Source organism: Acomys minous (genome assembly GCF_964271855.1).
Source record: "Acomys minous genome assembly, chromosome: 12".
Lineage (NCBI taxonomy): Eukaryota > Metazoa > Chordata > Mammalia > Rodentia > Muridae > Acomys > Acomys minous.
The window spans coordinates 53,233,650-53,253,305 of NC_140493.1; the positions used below are offsets into that span (position 1 = coordinate 53,233,650).

The 19,656-nt window shown below is 40.4% G+C and overlaps 1 protein-coding gene across 14 annotated transcripts in view; it reads right to left on the reverse strand.

Annotated features, from left to right (window-relative positions):
- PTK2 (protein tyrosine kinase 2) overlaps positions 1-19,656 on the reverse strand; it is a gene marked incomplete at its 3' end in the record, with an annotated part of 207,235 nt that overhangs the window by 109,004 nt on the left and 78,575 nt on the right. For 13 of the 14 annotated variants that reach the window (XM_084803037.1, XM_084803036.1, XM_084803034.1 and 10 more), the window contains 4 exons: positions 16,619-16,785; positions 9,657-9,744; positions 6,715-6,794; positions 6,441-6,503 (listed from right to left, as the gene is read on the reverse strand). In XM_084803037.1, coding sequence (XP_084659163.1) covers positions 6,441-6,503; positions 6,715-6,794; positions 9,657-9,744; positions 16,619-16,785 — 398 coding nt within the window. Of the gene's footprint in view, positions 1-6,440; positions 6,504-6,714; positions 6,795-9,656; positions 9,745-16,614; positions 16,786-19,656 lie in introns of those variants that run through there. The other variant, XM_084803039.1, reaches the window with a different exon arrangement.

The following is a 19,656-nucleotide window of genomic DNA, read 5'->3' on the forward strand; positions in this document are numbered from 1 at the left end:
ACAAACCTAACATTTGGACACTGAAGTGGGAACTGGGGGAGGCAGAAGTGGTGATACTCCCTGGATCTCCTCAGAAGTCACCACTGAAGTTTTCAGAAATGAAGTCCCTGTAGGCCAAGCCACCCCATCTAGGAGACAAGCTCAGAGTGTAAGTGGGAGTCAAGAGTAGCAGAAGACTTAGACAACGCTGCCATAACAAGATTAGCGTCAAGTACAAAACATAAGACAGGCATGTAAAAGAAAAGGGGGGAGTGAGGAAATAAAACTGAATATGCACATATGAACACAGAGGGTACTAAGAATGAAGGAAAACATGCCATCACAGAGCCCAGAACTGCAGTGGGAATGGCAAGTAGTAACCTACATCACCCAATCAGCAGGGCCAACAGGAAAAAACTATTACAACAGAATATGAGTATAGTGACACATGGCTTTAATCCCAGCATTCAGAAGACAGAGGCAGGTAGATCTCTGTTCAGTTCCAGGACAGCCAGGATACACAATGAGACCCTGGGGGATTCTGGGGAGATATACCTACAGGAACATTGGAGAGATAATGGCAGACATTTTCCAATGAAAACATGAACCTATAGAATTAAAAAGCATACTTTAAGCTGGGTATGGTGGCACAGCCTTTAATCCCAGCACTGGAGGCAGAGGCAGGAGGATCTCCGTGAGTAGGAGGCCAGCCTGATTTACAAATTAAATCCAAGACAGCCAGGGCTACACAGAGAAACCCTGACTCAAAAAAACAAAAGAAAGAAAGAAAGAAAGAAAGAAAGAAAGGGAGGGAAAGAGAGAAAGGAAAAGAAAGAAAAAGAAAGAATCACCCTCCCCAAAAGCATACTTTGTCCTAAATTTCTAGAACATCAAAAATGAAGATAAGTGAGTATATGTTCATACACAACAAAACAACAAATATTAAATCTATCAGTTAAAACACGATCTGAAAAAAATCTAGTGTGAATGAAATTTACAGGAGATACAGCTAAAAATTTAAGAACAGAAAAAGGGCTGGAAATATGACTCAGCCATTAAAAGCACTGGTTGGTCTTGCAAAGGGTTCAGGTTTGAATCTCAGCATGCACATAGAGGCTCACAACCATCTGTACTGGTCATTTCACAGGATCTGACACCCTCTTTTGATTTCCTCAGGCACCAGGCATACAAATGGTGCACATCCATCCACGCAGGGAAAATGTTCATGCACATTAAAAAAAAAATCTAAAAAAGAAAATAAGATGCCAGGTGTAGTGAAAAGTACCTTTAATCTATAAAGTGAGTTCCAGGACAGCCAGGGCTACAAACAGAAAAACCTCGTCTCGAACCTCCCCTCCCCACAAAAGAAAGGAATGAAAGAAGGGAGGGGGAAAGAACAGACTAAGGCAAAATATCAAAAGTAAAAAATTATTAGACACAGAAATCACTAAATAGAATTTAAAAACAACAAAAAACATACACATTCTGTTTGTATGACTAAACATGGAGCCTCGAAACAGAAAGAAAACACTAAAAACCTCTTGCTAGTAAACTAGCAAGGCCATTGGAGAGTTGGATATTTTACTGTGCTTCTTTTAAGGTTCTATACAGAAACCCCATCAGTACCTACTGGTAAGAAGGCCAACTAGAAAACAAGCACACTTACTTCTCTGAGCTACACCACAGCCAAAAATGAACTTTTTAAGCAAGGCAGAAAAACTTAAGAAAGCTGATGACATAAAGGAAAAAGAACATCGTGTTAAGTGGAGATACATGAGCAATTACTGTAAAATTCTCTCCACTTTGTCACATATTTCATGCATTTACATAACAAAATATGGTGGTGGGGGTGGTCGTAACTTATCCACTAAGACAAATTCACAAAATTAGGGCTATTTTTCAGACCATGCTCTGACCAGACACCACTAGGATAACAATGAACCTTAAAAAAACAAAACAAGCAAACAAACAAAAAAAACCCCAGCCAGACCTGGTGGTGGCACTCAAGACACTCAGGAGAAAGGATCATGAGTCAGTCAGCAGACTACACAATGAGACCTTTTTTCAAAAAGAAAAACATAAATACAAAGTAAACATGGGCGTACGCACGCATGCGCACACGCGCACACACACACACACACACACACACACACACAAGAAAGGTAAGAACAGAAGCCAATTTATTGACTTTATTTCTTTTCCTTAAAATTTTTTTAAATATGCATGGATATTTTATGGAGGCGTATGCTTGGTATCCTCGGAGGCCAGAAGAAAGTGTCAGACCCCTTGATACCGGAGTTACAGATAATTGTGTACCACCATGTGAGTGCTGGGAATTGAAGTCAGGTCCTCTGAAGAGCAGCAAGTGACATCTCTCCAGTCCCAATTTACAAAGGTTTTAAAAGAAACATTTAACAATTTTTCTTAAAAGATTTTTTAAAATTTACGTATGAGTCTGTATAGGTGTCTGAGTGTATGCTATATGTGGGTACCCATGGAAACCAAAAGAAGTGTCAGATGCACTAGAGTTATAAGTGACCATGAGGCCCTCCAAACTTGGGCTTTAATTTTTATACAGAGTTAAGCACAGGTTAGTTAATGGGATGGTCATGATGGAAGGGGAGATGTGAGAAAGAGGACAGAGGAAGAAGGGAGACACAGGCTTCAGAAAGGGATGGGTATATACACTCAAGGGGGGTGATGTGTACTTCTTCAGAAGGATGCCCTCCCTACAAAGACACCTTCTACATAAGGTTAGACAAAACTGCAGAGTCCACATCTAACCTAATCCCATTTACACTAGAAACAACTCATGCAACACACATTTTGAAAGGATTAAGTTCTACTCATATTCTTCTCTGACCACAATTTCCCCTTCCTCCTCTACGCCCACTCCTCTTGTCCCTTAGATCCAGTCCTCCATACCCCTTCAGGAAAGGGCAGGCTTCCCAGGGACATCAACCAAACAGGCCATCTCATGCTGCAGTTAAGACTAGACACTTGCCCCATAGTAAGGCTAAACAAAGCAATCCAGTAGGAGGAAAAGGGTCCCAAAAGCAGGCAAGAGTCAGAGACAGCCTCTGTTTCCCATGTTAGGTGTCTCACAAAAAAACCCTAAGCTTTATAACCATAATATGTATGCAGAGGACCTAACTCAGACCCATGCAGGCTCCCTGGTTGTTGGTTTAGTCTTCGTGAGCCTCTATGAGCGCTGGTTTGTTGATTCTGTGGGACATTTTCTTGTGGTCTTCATGAGCCCTTTGGCTCCTACAAATGATTATTTATTAAAACCTAGAAGGTGTTATGGGATATGAACTCCTTCCCCAATTTGACAATGAAACTTAAATTTTCTCTAGAGAACATTGAATTACCTTTGAAAACAAGTCACTCAACTGATGACACCTGCACTTTTTTACTCATTTTTGCTAGTGTTCTTTGGAAGAGTTCTACAGTTTGGTTTTATGCCAGCAGATCATCTTTCCTCTTTACTGTGGCGATTACAGTCACCTCACACTCAGTGCTGGAATCATGACACCAATTTTCTGCTAATAACAAGAAACAGGTACCAGCATGACCACTACTGTATACCAGAAAGGACTTCTGATCAAGCAGCAGTAGAAGAGTCAGGTCTGGAGTCAGCCATTCTGCATATGCAACCACCAATCTTTGGAAGGACATCATACAAATGTCATAACTCCACAGTCATGACTCCTGTGGCAGGAGTGCAAAAGCTCAGGTATTTAGAGAACAAAGTTACACTCATAGGACATGACCCTTTTCTTGCATTAGCTACCGTGTTTACCTGTGTGATCACTACACATAAATACAAACTGACCACTTCAGATCTTGTCATTAAGGCACTAAGCCATATCCTCTAAGAAGAATTTGATTTACACGCTTGCTCTGTCTCTTCTTCCTTTGTTCAAGTAGTAATAACCACTAGCCTTGATCTGTAGTGACAATTCTGGAATTTTGGTTTCTTTAAAAGACACAGAATTAATCCCAGAACTCGGGAGGTAGAGGCAGGCAGATCTTTATGAGTTCAAGGCTAGACTGGTCTATAAAGCGAGTCCAGGACAGCCAAGGCTACACAAAGAAAAAACAAAATCACAAAGAAACAAAAGACAGAAGTATTATAACAGCATGTTTTCATTTTAATCCCAGGTATGGCAATATGGGGCTACTTTGTAGCAGCTGACTATGATTTGCCTCATACTCTAGCAGAGGCATGCATGGTTTTACCAGCTACAGATAGTTTATGTGAATGTGTGACCTTTGGAGCGCTGGGGGCTTTTCAGAAGCTATAGAAATGCTAGAGCCCCATGAGCTGCTTGTTGGTGGGGGGATGCTGTTGTCGGAGGTTTGTTCAGTAGTTGTACACAAAGAAGAAACAAGAAGAAGAAATTCGATATCCTGAAGGCAAAGACAAACTCCCCCAAGGACCCCGACACCCCTAATCAGCAGAGGTAGTCTATCGATAATGCTGCCCCCTTTCTGACTTCATTCAATGATCTCTTTCCTTTCCTCTCTATCCTTTTTTCTTTTATCCAGTGTTGGGGAGTTGAAAGGGTAGAAGAAAAGGAGTGGAAGAAAAAATAATCCATACAGTAGCAAGTAGCTATGCTGACTTTTTTTTAAAGGAATCTTAAAGTCCATTTTTCTGCTATTTCATAAAAACATCACACCGCAATTTTGAAGGTGCCATGCAAAACCCCAATTCTTCCTCTTCTATTTATTTATTCTGTTACCTGAATTTCTGTAATTTCTAGAAGTCAATTTTACATGAACTGTACTGCAAAACCTGACGCATTTCTAACTTAGGAACTTGCCTAGGCATCTAAAACTTTCTCCAAATACTTCACCCAGAGTGGATACCTGTCATCCTAGGACTTGGGAGTGAAGGCAGGAGGATCAGATGTTCAAAGCCAGCAGGCTAAATGAAACCCTATCTCATACAATCACCATCACCACCAAAAACAAAACAATAAATCTACTGACAAGCAACCTTTAATGATTTCTCTAATTCTATCTATCTGGATTTTAAGCACTAAGGAGTCTTTTAAGGCTGAAGAATGTAGGTAGCTATTTTAAATAAAAAAGATAAACTACAGTGAATGCTAGACCTAAACTATATAAAAAAGGACAGTAAAAATTCTGCTGCAAATCACTTCTTTTGTACTCATCTCATCAATTAGCGGATACAATGCACATGATATAGCTTCATGAACTTATTTACTGTCTTGTATACATGCACTGTCACCAACCTAATGCAAGATGTATTAAGCTCAGAAAGTGGAAGATGCATTAGCTTTGGGCACTTTGAAACATGATGGACAGAGTCTGGACCTGTGAAGGCTTCCCAGTAACTAAAATTACTTTATACTACCTACCACTACCAGTAACTGTTTTCCAGAATACTTTTACTTTTCTTTTTCTGTGACCATATCTGCATTGCAAGCTCCTTTTGGGGGGGGGGGGGCGGTGGGGGGCGGTGTTCAAGACAGGGTTTCTCTGTGTTAGCCTTGGCTGTCCTGGAGTTGCTTTGCAGACCAGGCTGGCCTCAAACTCACAATGATCTATCACCTCCCTCTGCCTCCTGAGCGCTAGGATTAAAGGCGTGTGCCACCACACCCAGCTGTAAGCTCCTATTTTCAAGATGGGGGAAATGTTAAACTCATACTATAAAAGTATTTGAACTGACGTAAAAAGTCTAAATAAGATCTAAAATCATTTATAGTCTTCATTACAACAGATGATCTCTGGGTAACCTTTGATAATATTTTAGCATATCTTTCAAAATACCACAAGAACTCCAGTAACAGTACAGATGGAAACTACAGTGGTAATGACAGTAAAATGGGGCTTCACTCAGATACAGTAAATATCAACTGCCTTGCTCAACTGATTACCAACAAAATGAAGTACAGAACTTCTATCAAGACAAAGGTCCAATTTCCCTTACATATATTTAAAATAACCGAACACAAGAGACAAATATATAAGCTAGTATTACCACCAGAATTTTAAAAATATTCTACATTCTCTAATACATGAATAGCAAATCTCACTTTTCCATTTGTTAAAAACGAATCTTTAATTGATCTACAGAGAAAGTGAATAATTAATAAACAATTTATGGGCAATTCTGAATTTCAATGTAAAACAGAATCACAGTATCATTTCAGTGAAATTTAGTAAATAACTTTTTAAAAAACCCAACACATTTGTCTTATGTATACATATGTGAACGCTGTTATTGTCATACACATCATTAGCCGTAAGACATTTATCAATACACATAAATGTTTGTAAATGTAACTATGGCTATCATGATTTTTTTCTTAAAAGCTTTTTCTCCAAATAAGGACTGAGAAGACCATTACCTCAGGCAATTTCTAAGTAGAGCTGAGCTAGGAAGTATGCTTAGAGTCTACATGGCAGCTCACACCTGCAGTACTTACTCTAACACTTCATAGTTGGATTTCTTCTCTAGGGCGTTGCCCCGCATCTCCCAGTAGGATCGCCTGAAATCAGGGAACACATATGCTGACATGTGTATAAAAGTAATGTTTAGGCTGTTAAATGGCAAGCAACTGGGGAAAACAGATACAAATAATAGGTAAGTAATGTGAAACCCTTTCACAGTTTAATCACAATTTTACTGATAATTTTATAAAAGAGGAAAATACCTAGAAAATTAAACAAACATAAAATCAAGGTAGCGCTATCACCTACCTGATTTCCAGACAACCCAACTTCAAGGCTATTTCTTGGTCTACTTGATCCGCTACCTCTAGCATGTAGTCACTCTTCACCTGAAATAAGGGAACCGGAGGCAGCAATATTGGCAATATGACCAATCACTAAATGCTTGCTGAATGCTTTTTACATATTTGTTCACATTCAGTCAATAATATTACTGAATTTTGGATATAAAAGAAAACAAAAACAAAAACAAACCTAAAGACCTAATGCACATCAGAGGACAACTCTGTGTTGTTCGTTCTCTCCTCCCACCTTTACCATGGGCTTCAGCAACTGAGCTCAAGTTGTCAGGCTGTACAGCAAGCATCTTTACTCACTGGGCCTTTTACCAAGGCAGGCCTGTGCAGTCTAAGACTGCTTCCCTGTGCGGCTTTGACCAACTGATATACTGCACCACAACAATGCTCTGCTGCTTCATGCTCTTCCCACTCAGCCCAAAGCAGAAACAGGCAGCAAATTTTTACTGAGCAATAACTCTACTTCCCCAAGCATTTGGGAGCCTCAGAGCAAGGGCCACAAAAATTCATGTTCTTCAAAACCCAATGTGCAACCTTATAGTCGCCACCTAACTGTCCACTCTATATTATTAATCTGTGTTGTTGGGACTGCCCCCTCCCCCCAACTGAATGTCCCTCCCTTCTACTTCCATCCTCCGGTTTTTCCCTGTCAACTGATTGCTTGTCCTGCCTCTTTACCTATGGTTGCCTTTATTGAATTCTGTTCAAGCAGAAAGCTCTTGGATTAAAGGTATGTGCTAAGACTGAGCCACACGAAAACTAGAAATATGTTTTTCCAGTAAACAAAACAATCTTAGGGTTTACAGTGTGATCAAATATCCTGCAACAAATCTGTAAAGCAACATAGCTGACACCTAACATAAAGCAACAGTGGTGAACACTTCTAGCAATAAAGATATCAAACCATGACACAATTCTGCCATCCCACAATGAGTCTTTGTCTCTAAACACTAAAAAGAAGGCCAGTAAGATGACTGAGCAAATGAAAGAGCCTGCCACACAGGTCTGATTACGGGAATTTGATGCCAGGAACCAGAGTGGAGGGAGAAAAGGGGCTCCTGAACGTCATCCTCTGACTGTGAAGGTAGGCCTTGTGTGCACATTGTGGCACATGATGCCTACATTCACACACATAAACCACACACGCACACAAGCATCATGGATGACATAGTATGTGGGAAACCTGTCAGCATGAAGACAGTTGAAAAGCTGAAATGCTTACAATCTCCACACAGATTTGAATTAAGAAACTTGTTTAAAAGACAGGGACATACACTCTGAACTTAGAGGAGAACACTGTCTGCCCTCCCTCACAACATAGCTCTATTACGAAAATCTAAATTCAATTACACTATCAGCAACATCAACACAAATACTTGTCAAAATGGGTTTCTTCTCTTGCTATACACCTACTTTTTGTCTCCAATTTTGTTTCTTGGTCTTCAAAGCCTAAAATATTTACTCTCTGGCTCTCTACAGAAAAAAATACATTGCCTATGGCCCATGAAAAATTTTCAAACTTTTCAACTACTATCTCCTAGGCTACCAGCTAGTCCAGGGATTTTTATCTCACTTGTCACACAGCCATTAATATGATCTTTCATTGCAAAACCTCTAAGTCTCATGTCTGCTGCTGCTTATCTACTTAACTGCTTGGGGAAACCAACCAGTATTGAACACAAAAGCCCTTTATCTAAGCTTACAGAAGAGCAGCTAGAATAATACAGTATAATCTTCACTTAAATTTGCAACTCACATACAGACTTTCTACTTTCTTAGAGGGAGGAAGGCCAGTAAGTCACCCAGGGCAGGTTTTAGAGCCAGAACCACTGCAGACTTTCAATACCATACTGATGATAAACAGAACCAAGTGTCCAGAGGGTCAATTACTGCAATTTCTGAACACTGTTCATAAGTAGAAAACTTGATCAAGTGTTCTAAGTCATGCATTAAAGCCAAATGTATAATTAGTTGCAAAAAAGAGACAATGATAACAATCTTCAGGGAAAAACATCCTCACATATGAGAGTTTTACCCCAAAATTCAAGACAATTCTTCAGAGCAGCTAGTATACAGCCTGAAACCACCTTTGGTGTGAAGCCACTTGTACTCTTCAAAGAGCGGAACAGACTTTATGCAATATCCCTCTACTGGCACCCCATTAATGTCACAGCCCTGCTTGTCTTCTGTTCCAGCGTTCTCTGCAGCCACTGAGCACTATCACATCCTGGGGTTGTGCTATGAGACTCACACTTAAAAGCACACTTACAGCACTTACAGGGCTCCTCACTTTTACTGTTCATTTCCCTTATGGATCTGTGTGTGTGTGTGTGGGGGGGGGGGTTGTGGGTCTTTTTGTTCATTTGTTTTGGGTTTGGTTTTTGAGATAGGGTTTCCTCTGTGTAGCCCTCGCTGTCCTGGAACTCACTCTGTAGACCAGGCAGGCCTTAAACTCACAGAGATCCACCTACCTCTGCAACCTGAGTACTGGGACTAAAAGCATGCAACACACCTTTTTTGTTTGGTTGGGGGGGGGGTTGTTTGTTTGTTTGAGACAGGGTTTCTCTGTGTAACCTTGGCTGTCTTGGACTCACTTTGTAGACCAGGCTGGCCTTGAACTCACAGGGATCCGCCCGCCTCTGCCTCCCGAGTGCTGGGATTAAAAGCGTGCGCCACCACGCCCGGCTGCAACACACCTTTTAAGACTTGCAACTTGCCCAAGCATACAAAAATTCAAGATGTGTACAAAAAAGTAACTTCTCATGAGTTAGCTTTCTTTTAATACTGGAATTTAGTCTCTCTCAAATACAAGGTTTAGCATTACTCTAAAATAAATACACAAAATAAAGATGATTCAAAGAACCAAAGCAGTATAAAAGAAAATGTTTTTAATACCTGTTGATAGAAGAAATTCAATGTTGGCTTATCTTCAGTAAACTGGTTTAGAAATCCTTTTGGCAAGTAACGAATTCTCAATTCATACCTAAAGAAAAATTCACAAAATACAATGATTAGAAATAAATCATTTTCTCAAATTACAATCTACAGCCATCTTGTTATTTTTTAGTACCTCATTGCCAATTAACTCTGAAATGCAATTTTGAAAGTACCATCACATATAATATCTAAATGGAGATTTTTTCAGCACAAACCTAGTGCACTTATACAGTCTGAGATAAAGCAGAGCATGAAGACAGCAAAGACCTACAGCCTACAGGTCAGGTAGCCTCACTCTGTCCTATCCTCAAGCACTCCACAACTAATTTACACCAGGAACTGCACATTGTGTATTTGTAGTATCTGGTGTGTTTCATTCTACATCATGCAAATGAGAGAAAATGCAGCTAATAGTCACAGTTCTATCCTTTCTGGAGGGCACTGCATTGAAAGGTATGACACATTACTTACCCTCAAAACTGGCCATGGGAACTGTTTAAACTTTTTGATTGCAGGTACAATGCTACTAGGAAATTCATTTTAATTTTGTTTGTTTGTTTGTATTCAGACCTGACTGGAGCTCATTATGCACACTAGGTTGTACCTAGTGCAAACTCCTAGAGAACTATCTGCACCGGTCTCTGTAAAGTACTGAGATTAAAACATATACTACCACATTCAGCTGATTTCAACAAAATTTAATGGTATCTTTTGAAGATTTTACAGATGGTCGTGGTGGCACAGGCCTTTAATCCTAGAACTCAGAGGCAGAGGCAGGAGGATCACTGAGTTCAAGGGCAGCCTGGTCTACAAAGTGAGTCCAGGACAGCCAAGGCTACAAAGAGAAACTCTGTCTCGGAAAAAAAAAAAGAGATTACTATCTATACAATAAGTCTATCTTATTATAAAACACCAGACAAAGTGTTGTACAGTAAATCTGTAATGCCAATACTTGGAAGACAGAACAGGAAAAGCTGTGAAACACCCGGGTTTCACAGTGAGGCCTCAAAACAGAACTGGCAGACAATTAGGTTCTACTTTACTTGCTCCCCAAGACAGCACTCAATAACTCAAGAGTATACTGCACTGGGCAGGTGTCCTGCCAGATACAACTAAGAAAACAGGTCCCCAATCAAACACTGCTTGGCCTAGCTCCACATACACAGAGCATTTGGATGCTAATTCTGGGTATCAGCTACAAGTAACAACTAGAAACTTTAAATTTGTCAGCATTTTACACAGGTGCTTTCTTTTTCTAAGAACCTGGGGTCTTGATCAAGACTGCCTACAATGGAACTGTGCCCATGTCACTTACTGTCAGCCACCATGTCAATGAGACTCAATTTCCCTCACAAGGATGCTAGAAAAATGAATGAACATGTAAAAAACACAACTCTGGAACAGCCATTAGCACAGCACTATAATGATCCCTAAGGTAGGTCATGTTAGCCACTACTCAACAAACACTGAAGAGAGGTGGGGTGCTGGCTCTCCAAAAACTAGTGTCTTCATGCAAGTCAGAGATCAAACATACATCTATGTGCAGTGGAAATAAGCGTTGGCCGTGGAGAAGGGCATTTGGAGACATTCTGAGGCAGTGACCCCTGACTATGGTCTAAATAAAAAAAGTGAGGAAGGGAGCTGTAGGTCACTTGGGAAAGCAAGTACAGCTGAAATAGAAGAAGCGAACTAATCAGAAACAAGGCTCCAAGCCTGGCAGAGTGGCACACCCAGGGAAGCAGAGGCAGGAAGATCTCCGTGAGTTCGAGGCCAGCCTGGTCTATAAAGCAAATCTAGGACAGCCAACACTCACAAAGAAACCCTGTCTTGAAAAACCAAAACAAACAAACAAAGAAGAAAAGAAAGGAAGAAAGGAAAAGAAAGGAAGGAAGAAAAAGAAAAGAAAAGAAAAGAAAAGAAGCGAAGCAAGGCTCCATAAAGAAGGCTGGTCATGCACACTCCTGCAAATGCTGACTGTACAGCTTTCTCAATGAGAAAGCTACTATCATATCTTAAGTGAAGAAGTGATACCATAGGGTTAAAGTTTCTCTTGACTAGGCCCACCATGAAGAGGTACATAGGGGCCAAGAAGAAAAGTAAAAGAAATAGTTGGAAATAAGTACACAACTCAGTAAGAAATATTGATAGATTGATAGGTTAATATTCACCTGTTCTCTCTTCTCCTCCCTTCCCTCCCCCCCCACACACACACGGGAAGTAACTATAGGTATTAGGAAGCAATGTAGGGGCTGGAGAGATGGCTATGAGGTTAAGAGCACTGACTGCTATTCCAGAGGTCCTGCCTCCAATTCCCAGCAACCACATGGTAGCTCACAACCATCTATAATGCAATCTGACACCCTCTTTTGGACTGCAGGTGTACATACAGGCAGAGCACTGTATACGTAACAACAAATAAATAAATCTTTTTTTTTAAAGTAGATGTAGAATTTCTCTCCAGTAAAAAAAAACTCTCTGCAGCCAAAAGCAGAGTAAAATGGGAGACCCCATTACTTCTTATAAAGAGAAACTAAATCCAGGTTGTGTGTAGAAAAGCAAGGGTGTCACTAAAGGACTCTGCTCTCTGTTTGGACACACTCAAAGATTCTTTGCTCAAGTTGCTCTAAAATTCCAGTCTTATTTAACTCCAATCCACAGACCTTAGCCTGTGACACTCCTCAGCCACATCCTTCTTACCCTTCCTCCTCTTCTCAAAGCTCAGGCTTCTCTTTATACTTCTGTTACCATGATGAGGCTAGCTATGCTGCTTCTCCATGGATTTCCAAATACCAGTTAAGTATAACATACCCTAATAAAGTTATCCTTTGTTACTGCTCTAAAACAATCTGTACTAAATAGTGCTATAGGCATCTTGCTTCCTGGAGCAATGAAAACCACACTGTCTGGATGGTCTCAGTGTAATGCCTGAGAAACTATTTCTCATTACAAAGGAGAAAGAGTAACAGGAGAAACTTGAATGTCGCCACCACAGCCTACTTATCCCAATTGGGCTTTCCAGTAAACTGAGCCTGCCAGGACAGACTTCCTGGTGTCATGCTGTAAAGAACATCTTGACTGGCCAGGAGTGGTGGCACACATCTTTAATCCTAGCACTCAAAAGGCTGAGGCAAGTGGGTCTCTGTGAGTTCAAGGCCAGCCTGTTTGACAATGCAAGCTCCATATCAGCAAGGGCTACATAGAAAGACCCTGTCTCAAAAAATGGAAACAAACAAACAAAAGAACAGCCTGACCATACAAGTTTTAACAACAAGTAACCTTAATATAATCATGACAACAGTAGATAAGCCCAAATCAAAGAAACAAGCTAGACAATCACGGGCAGACATAGATCACTGAACTGGCATATGGTACTCTCGTTCTGGACCATGATGTGCTACTGACAAGAGGAATGTAAGAAAAAGTACATGTCACAACATGATGTATTAATGAAAGCATTACAATCTTAAATGCAGAATCAAAGGCAGGACATTTCAGCAAAACAAAAAGCAGTTGAATACATTAACATGTTATTTCCAAGCAGACAAATGTAAACAATATAATATTGGAACCGCATAAAAAAAGAAGCTTGTGTAGGGACCCACAACACATCCATTTCCCATTACCTTTCCTTATCTGTCTGTTCTGATACAGGGTCTTGCTATGAAATCCTGGTTAGCCAGAAACTCACTAGGTAGCACAGGCTGGTCATAAACTCGGAGTAATCCTTCTGCTTTGGTCTCCCAAATTCTGAGATTACAGACATGTTCACCATGTCTGGCCACACAACTACATAGATTCACTCCATAAAGGATAAAGACATCAACTAATCTCTGAAGGCAAAGACTCATCTCAACAGCATTTTTTAAAAGAAGAGCATTAAAAAAAAATTATAAAAATGTTTACTCTTCTCAGGACTGGAGAGATGGCTCAGTGGTTAAGAGCACTGTCTACTCTTCCAGAGGTCCTGAGTTAATTTCCAGCAACCACATGGTGGCTCACAACCCTCAAATGCCCTCTTCTGGCATGCAGATATACATGCAAATAAAGCACTCATATACATAAAATAAATAAAATCTTTAAAAAATTTTTATAGTGACCCATGCTTTTAATCCTCACACATGGTAAGCAGAGACTAAGGAATCTCTGTAAATTCTAGGCTAGTCTGGCTTACATAATGCGTTCCAGGCCAGTCAAGACTAAACAGTGGAACCACTCTCTAAATGAACAAATAAGTTACTCTTGTTGTGATGCATGAGAACAAGTCAACAGTCAGTACTGAAGACATACTTAAATAATCCTCTGGTTTATGGGGAAAATTCAGAGTAAAAAATCAACATGTTAACTGACAATACAAACACTATCAAAATTATGAAGCACAGCCAAGCAAAACCTACAGAGCAACAACTTGTAGATTACATAACCTTTGGGAAGCCTGAACGTAAGAGTGAAGATTAGTGAGCTCACTGTCACTGCAAACAATTCGGTTGCTATTTGAACACTATTATATTAACAATACATTACCTTACTGAATTTTCATTAAAGGTTTTTACTCTAGACCAATGTAATCCCATGTACAACCAGAGCCAGAAACAAAGTGATGAGTATGACAGTTCCTGAGGGAGAAAGCTGAACAGACAGACACTAGCTGAGCCGGAACACAAAACAAAAGCAATGCCCCGCACTGGCAAAGGGCGGAAGAGTACCTTCCACAGTCACACCCTTAGTCAACACACTTGATGTATTATGAAAGCCACTAGAAAGCTGGAGGCTTAAATGGGGCAAGTGAAAAGTCACAAAGGTTTTGTAAAAGCAGGAAGGGGCAGAATAGAGGAAGCCAGAAAGAATGGAGGACTAGCTTACTCAACAACTACCAAAGACAGCACAAGAAGAGACTCAGATCCCAATATAGGTTGACAAAAACACTTGAGGTCTCAGCTGAAACTTGAGAGGAACCGATGTCAGCAGAGCAGAAGGAAAGGAGCAGCCAGCCGACAAAGCAGGCAAAACCTCCGGAGCTGGATCTTCATGTAGAGAAGCTACACATTTCTGAGCAGAAGTGACTCAAACATTGCAACTGGGTACTCAAGGTATCTCAGCACTGCCTTGGAAAGACTCTTGACCCACTACTTCCTATCCCGCCATCTCTGCTCTTCTCTGTCCAACATCTTTAGGAGTTTTGCACAGATGACTGCAATAGTTTGTTACCGGTTTCTCTGTGCCCAATCCAGGGATATGTGAAGATTTAATAGGAAGCACAGGTACAAGCACACACAAATATATCTCTCTCTCACACACACACACACACACACACACACACACACACACACACACACACACGAGGGGTTATAACATCTTTATATTCTTTATGCATATGATCCTGCTTCCTTTGTCCATCTCTGCAATGTTTTCAACAATATTCAATTCCACATACATGGGTTACTGGTCTTTCAAACATCAAATTGTTTCAGCAATAATAATTCCTACTCTATTTTACTTAACGTAAAATAAACTGGCTTGAAAGAACAACAGAAAAGCTGGTGCTCAAAGCAATGACATTCCTGAGCATAAATAAGGAGACTGAACTTTCCTCCTAAGGTGTCTATGCAAAAGAACATAACATAACTGAAGTAGAAACCTGCAGTTTAACATTTACATATTAATTTTTAAACATAAAAGTATCTGATTAAGTGCTTGAATGTCAAAGTTTCCCTTCCCTACCAGTTGGTATAAACCAACGTAATTTTATTCTGCAGAAATAGCTTGCTCGCCCCAGTGCTCTGACGAATCTGAAAATACAACTGCATTCTCTGATGAACTACACAACTGATACAAAACTGCATGAATTCATGTTTCATCTAAACAAGCTGTCTTTCCCTGTTGACTGGGCCCTTTCTTTAAGATACTGAACCTTCTTGAGTGCATGCCTGAGGGCATAACATGGAAGAAGCTTTTTTTTTTTTAAGATAAACTCTCAAAGCTAAGTATTTTGCTCTAAGATTTTCCAACCAAAAGGATTCACTTACTCATAAAAATTAATAGGGATTAACCAGGAAAGGATAAATGACTGGGAATTTTTAGTTTGTTTATGTATTTTTGGTTTTGAGACAGTTTCTCTATTATTGGTTGGTGGGTTAGTTGGTTTTTCTGTGTACCCCAGGCTGTACTAGAACTCACTCAGTTAGAGGCTGATCTCAAACTCACAGAGACTCACCTGCCTCCTGAATGCTAGGATTAAAGGCATGCGCTATCACTGCCTAGCTGGGAATTCTTTGGAATCACCTTAAAAGAACTTCAGTTAGCCAGGCTTAGTGGTGCATGCCTTTAATCACAGCACTTGGGAGGCAGAGACAGGCAGATCTCTAAGTTTAAGGACAGTCTACAAAGTTGTTCCAGGATAGCCAGGGATACACAGAGAAACCCCTGAATTAAAAACAAAACAACAAACAAAAATAATTAAACAAACAAACAAAATTCGGTCACATTCTTGTTTGGGCAGGAATCACTAAGTGCTCACTCTATGGTCATCCTATATGTGAACATTGTGTGCCATTCTTTTCAGCTAAGTGTAGGTTACTGCACACGAGCATGCTATTAGCTCACTGATAAGATCATCAGCTGCATCTCTCCCACTAGGTGAGAGGTCAATACCGGATCATAAAGCAGCAGTACCACTTAGAGCAGAAGTGCAGGCATCAAAGCAATAATGATCAGCAAAGACCTCGGTGACAGAAGACAAGAGAGCCATGTATAACTAAGTGTTCTAAGACATCACTGGCTCATAACTACTAGCCAATTTCCTCTACACAGGAGTAGTGAGTACAAGCAGTATAAACGCTAACACGTGCATTCATCGTCTCATGCATATTTTTAACATACAAAGTAATACAGCATGGCCATACCACGGTGGGTTAGCATCTTACTTCCACTCCTCTGGTGGATGGGCAAGTTCGTATTTTTCCCTCACACTGGAGACACCCATGTCCACGTGTAGCCAGTGCACCTCCTCCGATCGCAGGTGACTGAGGCGAAATCCATAGCAGGCCACATGCTTTACTTTGTGACTGTCCACTATCTTCTGAATGATGCCCTAGAACACACCCCACAGAAATGATGGTTACAGACCAAAAGAAGTCTAGTTAGTTATGCAAAATCTTAATAAGCGTATTATATGTTATTTTCATATAAGAATTACTGTTTCTCATGCAGCATATTTCTAAATTTATGAGTGCTCTGTCTGCATGTACTACTGCATGCCAGAAGAGGGCATCAGATCCCTTTATAGATTGCCATAGGCCACCAGGTGGTTGCTGGGAACAGAACTCAGGACCTCTGGAAGAACAGCCATTGCTCTTAACCACCGAGCCATCGTTCCAGCCCCTATGCAGCACTATTCCTATGAACAAGAAAGAACTTTGGGAGGGAAAAAACAAAAAACAAAACAAAAACAAAACCCTAAAAAGAAGATTGTCTTCCCAATTCTTTATCAACAAGGCAATATAAATGTAAGATATGTCAGCAACCCCACCTTCACATCATCTCAATTCTGTCAGAGCAGACCAGCCCCCTCAAGTTCTACTTTTGGAAACAAAATCTTCTTTAAGACCATACCTTTTAAAAAAAATACAAAAAACTAGAAGATATTCTATGAAGTGGTTGTAATTAGTTTGCTCTGCTTTGTATAGGTTAGAATCTGGCAATTTTAAATGTCCCCAAACACACTTACTGTTCTCTCTGAGTTCAAGAGACACTTGCCTTCAAATATGTCATCAGGGAAGATAAAATTCCTCCTGGGTCTACAAAAAGGTAAGTTTTAGAGTGGCCTTCTGCCCTGCACCTGCCTCCATGGGGAAGCCCAGCAAAGACTCCAAATGACAGGTGGGGTGGTAAATGACATTACTTCAACATTCGGGAGGCAGAAACAGGAGGATATCTGTGAGTTCAAGTAAAAAGAGAGTCCCAGAAAAGCCAGGGCTGTTATACAGGGAAACTGTCCCAAAAAGATTGAGTCAACATGCAGCACTTTGTATACAAGACATACAAAGCACAACAAGCACACTGTACTCTCTCCCCAGTGATGAAAAAAAATGCTTTTTTAAAATTAATGATTTTATTTATTTATTTTATGTATATGCATGGTCTATCTGCATATACACCTGCACACCAGAAAAGGGCATTAGAGGGTACAGATAGATGGCTATGAGCCACCATGTGGTTACTGGGAATTGAACTCAGGACATCTGGAAGAACAGACAGTGCTCTTAACTCCAGCCCCTGAAAAAAAGAATGCTTCTTAAAGGAAGCTGGCATCACCATTAGAACATTGACAAAAGAAAATATTCGTTTTTAAAACTCAGGAAAATGGCCTGCAATTAAGAGTACTTGCAGCTCTTACAAAGAAGCTAGATTTGATTCCCAGCAAACCCTACAACTGTCTTTAACTCCAGTTACAGTAACTCCAGGGAAACTGATGCCTTCTTCTGACCTCCTCAGGCACTACGGGTACATGATACACCAAGATAATGTAGATAAAACACACACATTTAATTTTTTAAAATTTAGCTATTAATTTAAAGCTTTAGAGTTCCTAAGGAATTTGTATTATGGTCCAGTGCTATTAATAATACAATAATAATAATATATAGTTTCAACTGTCTTAGTCAACTGTGAAAAGACACCATGATCATGGCAACTCTTGTTAAAGAAAGCATTTAAATGGGTGCTTGTTTCAGTTACAAAGTTTAGTCCCCTATCATCACTGCAACAAGCAGGGAGGTGCTAGAGCTGAGAGCTATATCATGATCTATAAGCAAAAAAGAGACTCTGGGCCTGGTACGGGCTTATGAAACCTCAAAGCCCACCCCAGTGACTTATTTCTTCCAATAAGGCCACATCTCTTAGTCCTTCTAATCCTTTCAAATAGTGTCACTCCCTAGTGACTAAGCATTCAAACATATGAGCCTATGGGGCCATTCTTATTCAAAACACCACATCAACCTTCTATTTTATATGTAGCATGTATGCATTTGTGTGTGTGTGTGAGCATGTGCACGCTAAGTACATCCATGTGTGCATACAGAGACCAGAGAAGGACACTGAGTGTCTTCCTCTGTTACTCCCCACAAGGTCTCTCACTAAACAACAAGTGCACTGTTTTAACTATGTTGGTTGGCTGGACGTGGTGGCACACGCCTTTAATCCCAGCACTTGGGAGGCAGAAGCAGGTGGATCTCTGTGAGTTCGAGACCAGCATGGTCTACAAAGGGAGTCCAGGACAGCCAAAGGATACAGAGAAACCCTGTCTCAACACACACACACACACACACACACACACACACACTTCCCATTTTAATCAGAATGCTAATTTTAAAGCAGTCACCAATGCTATGATGATCTAATGTTACCCTTTCCACCAAGAAGTAGACAATCTTTAATTAGTGTTCATCTAACTGTAAACACCGTTTGGCAAACTACATACATTTACTTACTTATAATTACAGGCTCAAACAATAGCAGTCATTCCCAAGTTGTCTGTGAAGCATGCTGAACCCCAAATGTGATCTATGCATTTATAAAGCTCCACGCACCAGTTAGAAGTTTAACATGCTTTGAATGTGGCAAGAACAATACTCAATGACTAAAGTGGGTATTTTTTCATCAGACTTTACTTTGGAATAAAAATAAGGCAAAGACCCGGTAAATTTCAACCCTACTCTCCCACAACAGCAAGAGGCTGTAGGAGGAGGGCTACAGGTCAGGATACCTACTCACTTCTTTTCAAACATATGCTAAGCGGGAAGGAAGCCTCTGTCAGGGAGGGCCTGTTCTGCATAGGCGTAAACTGGCCAATGTCATCTTAGGCATGTGGACAAGAAGTCCCTTTTTGTTTAGCAAGACAAAAGTGATGCTTCTTAGGCCTCTCCAAGTCCTCTAGAGAAGTGCAGCCTGCAGAGGCCAGAAG